The sequence below is a fragment of the Motacilla alba genome, chromosome 1A, assembly GCF_015832195.1.
Source record: "Motacilla alba alba isolate MOTALB_02 chromosome 1A, Motacilla_alba_V1.0_pri, whole genome shotgun sequence".
In the NCBI taxonomy this organism is placed as follows: domain Eukaryota; kingdom Metazoa; phylum Chordata; class Aves; order Passeriformes; family Motacillidae; genus Motacilla; species Motacilla alba.
Genome location: NC_052031.1, coordinates 65,241,486 through 65,257,851, shown reverse-complemented (window position 1 = coordinate 65,257,851; position 16,366 = coordinate 65,241,486). Strand labels below are relative to the sequence as shown.

General features: G+C 39.4%; 1 protein-coding gene across 1 annotated transcript in view; it reads left to right on the top strand.

The window, feature by feature from the left end:
- Positions 1 to 16,366, top strand: part of ATXN10 (ataxin 10) — a 94,649-nt gene that overhangs the window by 19,852 nt on the left and 58,431 nt on the right. The window contains exons 4-6 of the mRNA XM_038153277.1: positions 4,399 to 4,495; positions 5,398 to 5,562; positions 16,082 to 16,162. Of these exons, the coding sequence (XP_038009205.1) occupies positions 4,399 to 4,495; positions 5,398 to 5,562; positions 16,082 to 16,162 (343 nt within the window). The remainder of the gene's footprint in view (positions 1 to 4,398; positions 4,496 to 5,397; positions 5,563 to 16,081; positions 16,163 to 16,366) is intronic.

Genomic DNA, 16,366 nt, shown 5'->3' with positions numbered 1-16,366 from the left:
CCGGGATGTGGTCCCTGAACTTACCAGGCTTTGTGTCTGCCCCAGTGCAGAGGGGGCACTCCAGCTCTATTTTTTCTGTGTTATTACCAGTTAGAGCATTAAGAGAGATGCAAGTTTGTAAGTCTTATGTTTGCAGTCTGACAAGCAATGTTGTGCAGTTTTGTATGTGCTTTGGTTGGATCTATTTTATATCTCTATTTGTTTTGTAACTCCAATAAAGGCAGAGGATTGTACTCACAGCTTTCACGGTGTTGTCTGACCCAAATACAGAGAATGGAAATCTCTTAGGACTGTTTTAAGCCTCTACAGTTGCTGTCAAGGTTTTTTGAAATGATTTCTGAGCACATTTGTGGGCTCCTGTTCTAACCATGTGGAAACAAATATTGAATTTTAAAGTTCTAATGTTAAAAGTCTTTGTCCTCAGAACTTCAGAGATTTTAATTTTCATCTAATACACAATCTGATTCTGCAAATGGCACTGTGTGAAATGATGTCTTGGTGTGGACAAGGAAAGGCTGAGGGAGCTGGGGCTGTCCAGCCTGGAGAGGAGCCCCAGGTGAGAGGGGCCCTCAGCCCTGGGTGTCCCTGTGTGCAGGGAGGGCTCCGAGCAGGGCCCAGGCTCTGCTCCAGGGGCCCAGCAATGGCACCAGAGGAACGGGCAGGAACTGATGCCAGGAGGTTCCACCTGGACGTGAGGCAGAACTTCTTCTCTGGGCAGTGCCTGAGCACTGAACAGATTGTCCAGAGAGGGTGTGGAATACCTCACTGGAGATATTCCAGTCCCTCTGGACACAATCCTATGCCCTGTGCTCTGAGATGGCCCTGCTGGAGTAGCAAGGTGGGACCAGATGACCACTGTGGTCCTTTAGACCATATCAGGTAATTGTTAAATGAGATAATGTCAATATAATAATTAAATGAAAAGCATGCACTGGGGTCTGGCTCAGTTGTTCTGTGATCAGAAAGGGAGCTGTGATCTTGAAGGTACTGAACTGCTGGAGTGCATTTAAACCATCTTCACACAGGGCCGTCAAGTATCAGCTGTCTCACCTTTGTCATGGGTGGCCTTGAGTGACTGAATGTTCAGTTTACATACAGACAAACATTTAGGTGCCAGAATTCATTAGGTAAAGAGTCAGTGTTTCTGCTTGTACCCTTTGCCCTGTTGTGTAAAGAGGTTATTTTTGTAGAACCTAGAAAAGTCTCCTTAAGCCATTGCAGACTGGTTGTGAAAGCAACATGTAATTTGTGTATTTGCTGAAGAACACCTGCTTTTACAGGAGCTGTTGAAATCTTGGTGAGGGGAAATCTCTTCAGCTCCAGGATTGATTTGTGTATCAGAAGTTACATCTTAGTACATGCAATTTCACAGTGGTCGACCATCATGTTAAAAATACTCTTCTTGACCACACACAGAGTAACCTTTTAAAAAAGTAAAATTTAGCCATGCTGATAGCTACAGAATTGTTTAGAATATTGTTTTTAGCTTTGTAAAGGTCTGTACGTTTTGGGGGATAAGTGAAATTTTCTTGTCTTTCCATCTTTTTTGTTTTTCTTTCCCCCTCTCCTCTTTCAAATAGCTCATGGCTTATTGATTGGATGGCAGAATGGACATCTGTCTTCATCAGCTTCTACATTTTCTTGCTTTTGCTGTGAGGACATGGAAGGGCCGTGGAAGGAAATTGCCTCAAATTGTGCTGGGAGAAGTTCACATTAGATATCAGGGAAAATTTCTTCATGGAAAGGCTGGGCAGACATTGGAATGGGCTGCCCAGGGAGGCAGTAGAGTTACCATCTTGGAGGCATTCACAGGAAGGTGTGGATGTGGTACCTGAGAACATGCTTTAGCGGTAAAACATGATGGTGCTGGGTTGACAGTTGGATTTCATGACCTTACAGGTCCTTTCCAAGCTTAATAATTCTAGTTCTGTGATTTTATGATGAAGAAATTCTTAAAGAGGAGAAAAGCAGTATTTGTATTGTACAGATATCCAAGCACACTTGAATCATATGTTGCAGCAGTCAAGTCCAATAGAGGTAAAACAGAAAAGGAAAACATGGAAAATGAATGCTAAGAAAAGAGTTCCAGAGTTCAAAATGCAATACTTTCCTTTTATGGCAGTATTTGCATTTTTCAGCACACACATACCTCGCTGTGAGTTAACTTCTCTAGTTGGATTTTTGGGGAATTTCTTATTTAAAGCATTAATACCATGGTATAGATTTTCAATGCTTCTATCAAAATTGACAGTCTCTTGGTGGCTTGGTGCTAGGCTAGTACATTTTCCATGGAGTTATATTTGGAGAGGAGCACTGCATGAGACATTTATGTATTCCAAGACCACTGCCTGTGGAGTTCAGGGGGAGAGGGGCTGGTTTTTTAAACACAACCATACAGATATTGCTGTGATGTGGTTCAGAGAACATGCTGTGATGAGCTGCTCTAGGTGTGGTATGATGGCTTTTCATGCTGTTTGTGCCTCTTCATCTGTGCCTTTCTATCTGTGGCTGCTGGACATGGTGTGTGACCTGGACCCTGTGCTTTGCTCAGCTGCCTTGGGTGCTCATTTCTGTTTGTGGAATCACATCTTCCAAATTGCTGAGATTCTTCATGTGAGAGTATTTGTATGGCAAAATGTTGCATTATCAAGGCATCCTCTTTCTCTGCTTAGTTGGGAATAGATGTGATAGGTTTTGTCTTACAGAATGTCCACTTGCCCATAAATTGATTTGTGTCCTCTAATTAAAAGAAAAATCCTAACTCTTTCTGGTTAAGAACAAGCACTTAGATATTAAACTGTTTTTTCCATGGGTGCATCCACAGAATTGGCACTTTTTCCTGTATCTTCCTTCCTTGTTCAGGACATCACTGTTGGACAAGGGCAGTGTTGGTTGGTTTCACAAATATTAAAATTTGTAGCTATTTATTACTGTACTGTAAATGTGTTCATGGCATTTCCTCTTTGGTGCAGTAAGAATGGTAACTTGACAAGATCATTTTTCCTTCATATGTAGAACTTTTTGGACAGACTAATCTCTAACAAAAAAGGTGTAATAGCTGAAAAATGTCAAGCAAATTTCAGGGAAAGATTGGAATATAGTCAACCAACCTTATGTTCCTTTGGGAGACCTTTCTTATTGCTGTATAAGTAAGGCATTCACCAAGGGAAATAATACCCTGTTCCTAGGATTTACTGCCTAGTTTGTTGTTTGTTTTTTTCTAGCAGGGAAGTATTTCCATAAAATGTCTGCTGGCATGCCCATGCTTGCTGTCCTTCAGAAACTCCTTAGTCAGCAGGATGGGAACCAGATGGGTGGGAGAAGCGGAAGCACAATGTTGAGCAGAAAATAATAAACCAGTGCAGATGTGCAGGGGGAGAGAACAGAGATCTTAATAACTAGAGGAGAATACAGTTCAAGATGCATTATGGGGAATACATACATATTTTGGGCTTTTATATATATATATATATTTACATTTATATATGGCCAAAAAAACCTCACTTTTTTTCTAAGCCCAAGTGTCCACTTCTCAGACTTGCTTTCTTCTTGTTCTCAAGAGGACATATGCCCAGACCTGTTTAGGAAGTCTGGCTGCCAGCTGGTGCAGCAGCACAGCACCTTTCCAAGAGACCTAATTTTAGATGTGCAGAACCTGGCAATACTGGCCACCTCCATATGTATTAGGCTGTTGTTTGTACCATCTGTCAAACTGAATTTCAACATGTAATTTCAAGATTCTTTGCCAACTTATTAATAAGGGCCAGGCTATTGAAAGTTGTTGATAGGGACAAAATACGTGTTTCAATTTTGTGAAGTCTTTGGGTTCATGCTATTGTGTTTTATAACTTTACACCTTTTGGTGGCTGCTCTAGGATATTAACTTGTGTGGTGAAATACCATCTTCTTGTATTTTAAATCTATATTGAGAGGAGGCTAAAATAAATCCTTTGGAGTAAGAACAGAAATCATCCATATTAAATTCACTGACAAAAATGGAGGCAGAGCTATTTGGAGAGCTGGCTTTCATTTTTTCTAGGGTAGAAATTCTGGGATACAAGGTATTGAGCACATCATAATAATCTATAATGATTTTTCCTGCTAATCAGAATATAATGTGGGAAGCAAGAACCTGTTAATTAGTTCTTGTAATCACCAGTAGCTGGTGTGTCATACTCAGACAAGTCTTGGATGTAATTCTAAAATACTTCGTAAATTTATTTGTATGAGAAGAGAAAATGCAAATATTTATGTACAGTACCTGTGAAATAACTGCACCTAAAGCTTCCTGGAGATGGATTCTGCAGTGTGTATCTGGAATATTGAAGTATGTAATTTTTGTGAAATTTATTAGTGTTGCTTTGAATTCTTGTTAATACATTTTCTGTATTTTTTCAGCTCTTCGTTGTAGTCTTCAGTTTCTTGGAAACATTGCAGCAGGAAATGGAGATTCCCAGAATAGCATTTGGAAGTGTGCTTTCCCAGATCTCTTCTTGTAAGCATGGATGCGGGTTTTTTTCTAGTGTCATTTCTGTGGTTGTATTCAAATCTTTTGTACATGGTAGTTGTGCCTTTGCTAGCGCCATGAAACTCTGAAAAATAACTTTGGTGAGAATGGGCTGGTTGAGACCATATCCTGTAGATGTTTTTTGTTAGTCAACCGCAGGAGTCAGAGCCTTTAAAACCTGCTTGTCCTAAACTATCAGTAAATAGATGATTAAATTTAACAGAAACTGGAAGAAAAGTATTTTGAATTGCGAGCTTCAAACATAAGCTTTATTTCAGACATGTTTTCAAGTAGTTACACTCATTTCTAAGAACACAGCATTTTCTTTTCTCGTGTTGCTGCTGTGCAGATCTGTCAGTATTGATGGATCAGATGTAATCTATAAAGGTTCCCTAATCTTCATCTCTTTCAATCCTTCCATCCCCCTCCTAACCTCGCCAGAATATCTTCCTGGGCATTTGATGACATTCGTGTAAGGAAATATTACATAAACTGTTTTGTGCAGACACATGACAGCATTGTTGATGTGTTCAGCCAGATTTTTTGTAGTAAGCTGGTAACAAAGGCACTTTGATTCAATTTGATAATCATTCTCCATGGGTTTTTAGAGCCCACTTGTCAGCACTAGGTGTAGGAAGACCTTACAGTAAGAAAAGCAGCATTAGTTAGCATTCCCAAATTAGCATTCCAGTTTAGCATTAGTTTTGTAAACTTCCTGTGAAGTTTGAACTTCAGCTGTGGGGTGGATATTTTTCCTTGCAGATGACTTTTATCCTTCTTAGACAATGGCAAAGTTGTGGTTCTCTAAAAGACAGCAAAAACTCAGTGCCCCTCGCCTGTTTTTCCAGGGTCCATTTCAACTTGCCCTTAACTCTTATTTTCTTTTGAAGGACGTGTCTGACATACAGTGATGAGAAAATTGTCACCTATTGCTGCATGGTTCTGTTCACCTGCCTGAATTCAGAGCGAGTGAGAGAACTGCTGGATCCTGGAAACTTGACTGTGGCTCTTCATGTCCTGAGAGTCTACAAAGAACAGTTGGATTCTGAGTGGTCGTATGTATCATTAAATTTTCTTTTTTGTCACCTCTTAATTAGGTGTTTTTCTGGTGTAAATCACTGTGTTAAAATGTCTAAACTTGTGACACTGCAAAGTAGTAAATGAAGATCTAATGAGAAATTAGCAGTTTATAATGGAGATAATTTCCATGGTAGTTTCATGATTCTTTTGATTGTTGCTAAATTAAGACTCCATTTTTTGTTGAGGACATAGGAATTTTCAAATCATGGTCTGTTTTTCTTTCATTAATGAAATGGGGCTCTAGAATGCAAACTAATTTATACTTGTGTGCTGGTTTGTGGAGATTTTTTAAAGTCAGCACTGAATAGTCTCACAGACAGCTCATGCTAAGAAGAATTGTATGTCTGTTGCTTGGGAGTGCTACATAAAACCTGGAGGCTTTCCTTTTTTCCTTTTTTAACATAGCCATTTTCTACTGCAACATGCAGTCATTTTTACACCAAAACAGGAAAGATTTTTTTGTGAATCTTCATTTCATTCTTTAAGAGCACCTAATCAGTGGTTTTATCCCTTTGAACTTTTGTATTTTTTACCAATGGCCATTCTTCTAAATATGGTTGTCAGCTATGCCTTTGATAAATGTGCTGCCCTCCACAGCAAGGATGCACATTCAGCTATTTTTTACGCCATGTATTCCAAGGGAAAAATAATTAATTATATTCTAGCGTTCTCTTTAAGGTCGTGTTTAAATTCAAAATTTAATTAGGAAGAATTGTTGGTGTTTTAGAAGCAACATGGAAAGTCTCACACAGACTTAAATGATTGAATGAAAAATAAGTGTCATTTTATAGTTTGCTTTTGTACTGAAAAAAATGACCCAAAATTTGTTTGTGGCTGGGCTTTTTTAATGGCAAGGGCAGTTTGCTTATGACATAAGTAGTTTTCAAAAAGCAAAATATAAGTTTAGGGTCAGATGATGAGACTTCCGTTTCAAAAGTGACAAACAAAGTCCTGAGTTTTGTCGTCTGTCAATAACACTCATGTCAAGTGTTGCTTTTCAGATAATTATCCTGATAATCCTTAATTTTTGAAATTTGTTTTAACTGAGATACCAAAGTCATAGTGGCAAATTTATGTTTTGAAGGTAAATGCAGAATAAATGCAGCATCGAAATAAATGCTGAGGGATGCATTTCCCTGATATATCTCTAGTGTGAGTAGATTCAGTTGATGTTATGATGAAAATGTTTTACCTCCACTGTGGGTGTTTGATGTGCGTGGGGAATGGTCTCTTTTCAGGGTAATCTTGAAATGAAAAAGGAGCAAACTCTAGCCCTGAAAATTTGCAGCTGTTACTGAACAGCTGAAAATTTGCAGCTCTTACTGAAGTACATCTACATCCCAGTAGGATTGCTGAAAGGAATTTACGTGGCTGTGGCACTTGCAGAGAGTGAATGTCCTGTTGGAAAGGTTTGGGTCTCCTTGTGCCAGAGCTGGCAAAAGTGCACAGTAACCATTCTATGCTATTATGTGACTGCACTGAAATACAGATTATTCTTGGTGCTTATGCTCAATGCTTACTCACAAGTGACTGAAATTAAGATGTTCTTACCTAAAGTTAAAAGTACCACTTAATTCCTGTCTACCTTCTTGTGTCTGAGCTGGAGCATCTGATTTCATGTTACAACAAATAAGAAGTGCATGCCACAGGTGTGTGTTTATTCTTTCTGTTGAGTGGGCTTTCTTGCTGTCAGTTGCTGCTTTTAGGTATTAGAACTCTATTTGAATAACTAGGTAAGTTTTGGTCATAGGCAGAACTTGTGTTCATTATTTGTGCACTGAAATGTGTGAAATAATGTTCCTCTAAGACAGTACCCAATGCAATCCACATGTAAACAACTATGATGCTCGAGCTATTTTTGCAGTTGCTGCTGTGAATTGTTAGGACAGAGAGAGGATATCCAGGATAAATATTTGGATTTAAGGCCATTGGCTGAAATGTTGTCTCTTCCATTGAGTGCTCACTGCTCCATTCAGCTAGCACACTTGAGTTCTCTACCCATCACAGGAATGCAAGCACACCTTTCAGGTCTTTATTTTGATGAGCTGACAGTTCTTTCTCTGTTAATAATCCTGTATTCATGTTTAGAGTCCAGTTTCCCATATTCAAGTTGGAAAAGTCCTTAGGAAAAGTTCAGGAGGAACCTCCTTCCAAGTGTGATGCCTTTTTCCTCTTCCACAGCAGTTCTGTAGACACTTTGTAGCCAAGGAAATCTGGGATTGTTTTGAGCAGTTCCTCAGAGCTTCTTTTTTAGAGGCAGCAGTTGGTTGCAAAACTTCTGCTGTTCTTCCTGTGTGCCATAAACTCCTCTCCCAGTTAGAGAGAGCAAAGGAAAGGTCTTCAAAGGTTGGATGTAGCTTTCTGGAATTTTCCTGTCACTTTTGCCTACTCCTTGAGTCACAAGACATTTGGTAGGAGGCTAAGGTTCTGAGTCAGGAAAGAGGGAATGTCTGAGGTGTTGGCTCTGCTTCCTGAGAGGGGTGGGCCATGGGAAATAAGATCTAAGTTCAGCAACTTCTGATTCTAATCAGTGATGAAAAGTCAAGTCATTCACTTCCTAAGCAGTTTTTGAATGAGAGGAGAGCTGTTTTGCAGATCAGAATAGTAGAATTTCTAGACTAAGCCCTGATGCAGTTTTAAAATGTTTGTACATTGACAGCGTAACAAAAAGTTGCCTTAGAACTTGAAAGAATGAGAGAACACAGTGCTGTGATGCACATCTAAGTGTGTTTCTCGAGTGATACACATTCTGTTAAGTATTTTTGTGGTGTGCTGTGAGCTAAGAAATAGTTAATAAAGGAGGAAGTCAGTTTTCTAAGGAGTGCCCTGGTCAAATTTTGTGTTCAGTTTTTCTGTGATCGTGTTTCTCTGGATCAGATGGTCTGAAGGCTCATTTCATTAAGCTTGTGGTTACTTGTCAGGCTCAGAAATGCTTCTATCTCTGAAATCTCTGAAGCTGAAGATTGTAATACACACATTTAATAAATATTCTAATGATTTAAGACCTGATGCATCCTTCTCTTTGTCTTTTAGAAGCTTGATTTTCTCAACAGCTCCAGGATTATTTGCATATTGCTGTCCTTGCCATTTTTAATGTTAGATGCCGAATGGCATAATAAAATAATATTAATTAACATATATTAGACAATGTATTTTTACATTGCCACTAAACTTCTATTCAGTACAGCTCCTGAGCTTGTGTCAGGCTAGCAGTCCTGTAATCTTGACTGCTGGGAGCTCATCTGGGGTTGCTGCTGCTGGTCTGACTCTCAAGAGCAATGGTCTGAGGAAGCAGATGGTATTTGAGTTCTGAGATGGTATATAAGTTCTGAGGTTCTTAAAAATATTTGTCTGACTGGCTTGTACCCCTTTGTAGCCGGGCATGTGGAGAGTGCCCAGAGCTTGCTGCTTTGGACAGTTGCAAGGTGTAGGATGTTACAGAATGCAGTTCAAAGAGTAAGTCTTTGCAAAGACATTAACTCTGCAGAAACAAGTTTGCTTCCTTTCTTGGATTTGGTTTCTGGCATACCCTAATTAACTGATCCTATCTGCTCCGTCGTTCTTTGCTGTGCAGTTGTCTTCTAGAAAATATGCTGTTCTTCACAAAGTGAGCTGCTGTCTCCTGAACTCTTACTGGTTTTTCTGCATCTTTTGGGTCTGCTTCTTCCATCCCTCTCTTCCATCTTGTATTTCTCTTCAAAGACATGAGCATGGTTTTCAAGCTCTTGTGTGACACTAATTTATTTTCTGTATATCTTCCTTCTTTCTGAAGTATCTCTGATGATACACAAATTTAATTCTGATCTGTTGAGATAACGAGTTGAATATAAATAATTGTAGGATGGTTTGGGTTGGAGGGGGCCTTAAAGCTCATCCAATTTCATCTCCTTGCTGATAAGGACAAATAGAACTGAACAGCGTTTTACTCACTTAATAAGGATAGCAGAACAGATCAACATTTTACTCTTATCAAATAAGAGCCATATTAGCCTTGGAGAAGCAAACAAAACAAAATTCATGCAAAATGCAAGCAGGATGTCAGCTCAGCTCTGCAAGGCTGACAAAGTGGAAGTTAATGCAAAACAATGATACTGCACTTGCTCAGAAGTGGGGGTCAAGCAGCAGCCACCTAGAAAAGACCCTGGGTGTTGAAGACAGACACCAAACAACCATATAAGCACCTCCAGTAAGGGGAGTGACTGTGTCAAATGAAGTCAAGGAAGTGGAAATAGCTCATGAATATGTAATCAGAGTGTGTGATAAAAGTTCTGTTCATCTAATGCTTGGGGCACTCAGTTGAAAGAAGGATCCCCCTAGGTCCCCAGTGCTGCCATAAAGAATGTCTGCTCCCTGAAACTCTAACTGTGTTAGAAAGTTTTTATCAGGCCAATTTTGGTATCAATGCCAAGGGCAGGGACACCTTCCACTATCCCAGGTTGCTCCAAGCTCTGTCCAGCCTGGCCTTGGACCCTTGCAGGGATGGGACAGTCACAGCTCCTCTGGGCACCCTGTGCCAGAGTCTCACCACCCTCATAGGAGGAATTTCTTCCCTAAATCTAATCTAAACCTACTCTCTGTCAGTTTGTATCTATTCTCCCTTGTCTTATCACAGTTCCTGATGAAAACTCCCTCTCCAGCTTCCTTGGAACCCTTTCAGGTACTGTGAATGAAGTTTTGTGAGATCTCCACAAAACCTTCTCCTGTCCAGGCTGAACAGCCCCAACTCTGTCATACTGTCTCCATAAAGGAAGTGCTTCAGTCCCTTTATCAACTTTGTGGCCTCCTCTGGACTTGTTCCAACAGATTAAATGTGTTAATGTTTAAATATCTTAAACAAATAAGCAAACCTGCACCATAAGCTGATTCTTGTTCTGGTGCTGCTTGCTTTCAACAGCCTCTTCCTACCAAAGGATGCTGTCAGGAAATTGGACATATCCATCCTTTAGGAAACAAAGCTGGAACATAACTGACTATAACTGTTCAATAAATGATATGTATTTTTTACTCTGTTTCTGTGTGAATGCTACCAAGACCTGAAGAGCCCTCTGTTACAAACTCCTATGCAGTTCCAAAGAAATGCTCTGTCTTATTTTTTTTCAGTAATAACTTTTCTTAAACATGCAGAGAGCCTTTGGCTCTGGAAGATTGTGGAGCCTTGGAAAAGTTGTTTCTCTGTGTTTCCACACACATCCACATTCACTCCCTCTTGGGTTTGTTGTTAACCAGTAGCAAAGTATGTAAGACAATGTAGAAGGTACAGTATGTAGAAAAGAAACCAACAGAGAATGCCACATGAGATCTATTTTAGAATGTGAACCTGGAAAAATATGTGTTCTTTAGAAATAATTAGGAAAAAGTAGTAAAAAAAATACATTGTAATTTATCCTAACCAAGATCAATGTGTGTTCTAAAAGCTGTTTATTTTAGAAATACCTTGGTGGCTCCATTAGAGATGAGAGTATAGCTTGTGTCATCAGTTTTTCCAAGTGTGTGCATGGGGCAGTTCAGCCAATATGGATAGGAAAAACAGGTTGTATTTTTAATTCCTGAAGAGCAAAGTACAAAAATCCTCCATTTTAAAATAAGAGACATAATGTGCTTTTTGGCTTTCAGAAAAAAATGATATTAGAAGTGTGGTCAGCTGTTTGGCATTGAAGTGAGTTTTGCTGAACATCTACTTTCTCTTTTTGCAACCACAACTCAATGATTACTGTAAAGATTAGGATGTGGGGCTACCCCTCCCCAATTTTTTGCCTTTGGGTTTTTGTCCTGGCTTATGGAAATATGTGTGGACAGAAACTGGTACTCCTGTGGCAAGGAGTCTGGCCTATGGACACAGATTTAAAGGCAAGGATAGAACTCTTCAGTACTGCTCTTTTTGCTAAATTGGGGTGTGGGGGTGTGTGTGAGGGGTTGTGGGGTGAAGTAACTTTATTTTTCATTGGGCTGGCAGCTCAGTTTCTTCTGTTGGACAGTTTGGGATGTCCTCCACCCCCTTCTTCTGTTCTCCAGAAAGTAATTATTTTTTAATTCCAGGAAAATTGAAGTTACGTTGCGGATTCCAAGCTCAGCTGTGGTTTTAAATAGTACTGACACTTGGAAAAGTTTCCTTAATTTTAGAGATCTGACTAACTTCTACTTTCTCTTTGCAGTAGCAGTGAATTGGCACAGATTTCCTCAATCTTTCAAAGCTCAGCCTCATACATTTAATTATCTTGTCACCTCTTTCTTCTTGTGTATATTGTGGAGAAGGGGGAGCAGGAAGTGCTATTAGCCACTGCTAATCGTCTTCCATTTATTTTTTGGTATCTCTCCAGAAAAAAATTATTTCAATTTTATGTATAAATTAGTTTTAATCTCTGTTTAGTACCTTTCAGATGTAGCTGTCAAATTCAGTGGGAGTGTCCTCTGAATCAGAGAAATACTGCACAGAATTTGAATTCAGTCTTCTAGACCTCAGAGTTTACTTGGTGGGGGCTGTCATGGCCAGTAGGGAGGATGCTTTCACTGGGGGAATGCCTTTGGAAGATGGAAGGATGTTGTGCTTGGTTCAGCCCAGGAGAGGAGTATTGTGATGTTTGATACTAGGACCAAGCCTTCCATATGAAAATGTGGGGTTTTTTATTCTCCTTCTGAGCAAGAAGTACTGGAGTGGGAATGGGGTGAATTACCTCTTTTCTGGGGATTTTATGACACACACGCTCCATTTGTTATTAAATAGCTTTATACTTGTAATTGTTTATTTAAATGGTTTTGGTAGTGTTCTTCTATTCTTGTGCAAGGATGAAATATGCTTCTTCTAAAATATGTTCTGATTCCAAATAATTCCTCATGAGGCATATTGCTTTTTTAGCATCTAAAAAGGCTGGTGATGAGAGTTTGAAGGTTGGCTGAAAATAGCTGAACTCTCTTCTTTACTTTTCTTCAAAATGTGGATGATTTATTACATTTGTTTGTTAAATTACAGTAAAAAGGTAGCTATTTAGTTCTTACTAAATATTTTGGATAGAGTGGCATTATTGTAGGGCGATGAAAAATGCTTTTGGTTTTGAGATTGAAAAAGAAGGTTGCTGATCAAGTAGAGAATTGCCATGTCTTGTTCTTTGTACCTGGAAAACATGTGGGGTTGTCTTCCTCTTTTTCTGAGACTGAGGAAATCGTTCCCCAGATTTGCTAATGGGATAAAATCAACTTAATATGGAGCATGACATTTGATGATAAAGTTGATTGCTTACACCCAGCTTTGATTGGAGCAAGCTTAGTGGCCATCTGGAATATACTGAGTGCAAACGTAGCTCATACCACTTTGTCTTGGCTGCTTTGGAACTTCAGTTTGGTACAATGCAGCCCTTGTGCTGTTACAAAGTCTTTGAACATCTCCTCCTGTATTTATCTACTATGGAAGCACTTGATTTTTTTAGGATTTTAGCCAAACAATTTTTAAAGAGTCAAGAAGATTGGCATATTTAACACTATTCATTTCTTACTGTGTTACGCTTGCATAACAGCTTTAATTTTCACGATTTCCTTCACTAAATTACAGTGGTCTTCAGTTTATTCCAGTGGTTCTGCTGTTGGCCCCCAAAGAGAGTTTAAATCTCCTACCAAAGCCTTTTGTGTGCATTTGAAATGCCATGTTCAGTCAGTAACCCAAAACTGAATATCTTTTTATATTTCAGAATTGTGGATGATCTTACTTTCCTCTTCTTTTCCCGTGCCACAAATGAAAAACAGGAGTGCTGAGAGGACTAAAGATAGTACATTGAATTTGCTGCATCCTTGCTTAGCTACCTCCAAAATTGCTAGGCATGGTGGAGGAGTTGCAAGTGCTTTGCTCCACTGTTAGTTCTTCTGTTATCTCTTGGTGATGATGCTCACGCTCTGTTCTTCATGGTACAGTAGTGCAGAAAGCGGATAAGGCAAAAGGGACACTTAATTACAGAAGCAGATACTTCATGGAAACACACATTGGTTTGGGTTGGGATGGACCTTAAAGCTCATCTCCTGCCACCCTCTGCCATGGGCAGGGACACCTTCCACTATCCTAGCTTGCTCTAAGCCCTGTCCAGCCTGGCCTTGGATGCTTCCAGGGATGGGGCAGCCAGAACTTTTTGATTTCTGAGGTGTTGCATCACATCATGAAACCAGAAGGTAAGAATCAGAAATTTTAGTCTTAAAATATTCCAAGCTCCTCAAGCAGTAGAGGTCTAGTCCACAGAATGTGCAGAATGCATGTGAGGAATGCAGGAGCACTGACCCAAGGAACAGCTGATCTGTGGGCCTTCCACTTTGCAGTAGTGATCAGGAGCATGAACCTAGTAGCAGCAGATCTTTTTCTGTGATAATTATTGATCACTTCTAAATTATAAGACAAGTAAGCAAGAAGGTTTCCTCAACATAGTCTTAAACATGAAAATTAAGCTTTAAATGAAATAGCCCCAACTGCAAAATAGAAAAATCGGCCTTCAGGCTATCTCCTCAAATGTACTTTTTACTCTACTGCCTTGTCAGCTGAAATTTGTACATTCTTAGGCCAAATTCTATGTTCTGCACAGCACTGATCTGTGCTATTTTCTTCGGCAGCTCCACACAAAAGTTTGTGGTTCTACTTAAATCCGTGGCAAATGAAGTTGGTTGTGACAATTCAGAAGGTTTAACTGTGGATGGCCGTGAGATGTTAGTTCAGAAACTGTGGAAGAGTTGCCCTTGACTGCCCTGCTGATGGCTCGACTTGGGTGTTACACTGAGTCTGCACAGCTCAGTTGGATACATTCTTGCTGCTGACTTAAAAACTCTTGCATCAATGCTACACTCCTCAGCATGCCAGTTTTAAGTTTAAGATTCCTTACACCTCTGCAGATTTTTTTTAATGAATGAATGTGCTAATATCACTAAAAAGAAGTGCAGTAGAAAATAGTTTTTCTTCTCCCCCTCTTAAAAATGTCAATTTTTCAGTAAATGAATCAGATGCTGGCTAAGTCCACAGTTAGGATTAGAAATATATTAGCTGTTAATCTTTTGGACGTCTTATTCTCCTATTTGCCCAGTTGGCATTGAGTACTTGTGCAAAAAATACTTTGTTGCAGCTGGAAGGCTTCGTTGTGGTCTTCTTATTAGCTATGTAATAGATTATGGCTACATGAAATAAAGGCTGTCAACAAAGGGAAAACAAGGGAAGAGGTGGAGGGAGTATTGGAATCTCTTGACTTAATATTATTTTAGCTGTTTTTTCTCTGTAACTTCATCAGCTCAGAGGATGCTCTGAGGCTCAACTGGTAGTTATTGTAGCCTAGACAAGCTACTTTAAAAATGGATCATCTAGTTTGAGTGTACCTGTGCACCATAAATATCACTGCTAGTGCTCCTGGGGATGTGATTTGAGGAGCTAAATACTTTTACTACTCTGTTTTTTTTCCCATAACTAGGAGTATGAGTCTGGGTTGAAATTAAATGACTGTCACCTGCTAGGGACTGCTGTGGATGATGCTTGGGAGAGCAAACAGTGAAAATACTGGCATTAGCACAAGGCCAAGGTTGACCATATTTTCCAGAGAATGTATTAAGAAGAAAGAGTGAGCCATTGCCAGTTTTGGATAGATTGCTTTTTAAAGAGACTCTTCTTTGAGGAAGGTTGGTGTCATAGATCCCTTGCCACATTTTGGTGAAGAGAAAGAGGAAACCAGTGGCTGGTTTGTCAACTTTTAGTCATTTGTTGGTCTTTTTGTATTCCAGACAGAAAGCCCAAATATGGTGTGAGAAAGGGAAGGTGGTGATAATTTATTACAGAATATCACTTCACTGGATTTTGACTGGCAAGATCCTTGTGTTAAAGTTGGGGGTGTCTTGTGCAGGGCCAGCAGTTGAACTCGATGCTCTTTGTGGGTCCCTTCCAGAATATGAGCCTCTATGATTCTATATCTACCTGCCTTGTAAAGCAAGAACTTAGAATTGGTTCTCAGCTTAGGTCTCTATTACACAAGAAGGGTATGTTTTTGAAGTTGAGAAAAGTACTTTGCTGCCTTGCATCTGACAAAGAAGTTCCCGTTTGCTTTGATGCTTTGTTAGATTACCTTTTTTTAAAGAAAAATCAGTATATTATTTGGGCACTTTTTTCATTGTTTGGGCTTACAGACAGTGTGGTGATGAATAGAATAATAATTTTCAAGCTTGAACTTTGTCTTTTTGTATAAACCATTGGATGAGTGCTTCATTGTTTGAATTGTGGTGTATATAGGTGACCTAAGACTCCAGCCAGCTTTCCTTCAAGCATGTGAGAAAAAGTGTGCTGAGCTGATGAGAAATAGTCATTGCTGTGTTAGGGGAAAAACTGCAGGACAGCATGCAATTATTTTGTGCCAATTTGTATTTATTAGTGAGTAGGACCAAAAGCACAACACACATTAATCTGCAAGTAAAACTAACCAGCACCATTTGGAGTAAACGTGGATACTGCTTTTATAGCTCTAATAAGACTTTCTTTTTCTTTTCCCTTAGGTTCCTGATTGTTACAGAACATTTGCTGAAATGTCCAGAGCTGGTAAAAGCCCTCTATGCCAAACTGAGCAATCAAGAAAGGTAACCCCAAAACCAGTGCGGCTTTTAGTATTTAGCATTCCATATAGAGTATCCTGTTCACATGATTGAAAAACTGTGTGGTTTCATAGTTGGCACAAAATCTCTAAATACATGTTTCTATGTCAGTAATGGTTTTAAATTGGTTGGTTAACATTACAGCTTAGCCACAACTGGCAGTGATTTATGTAGGGTTGCAGAATCCAG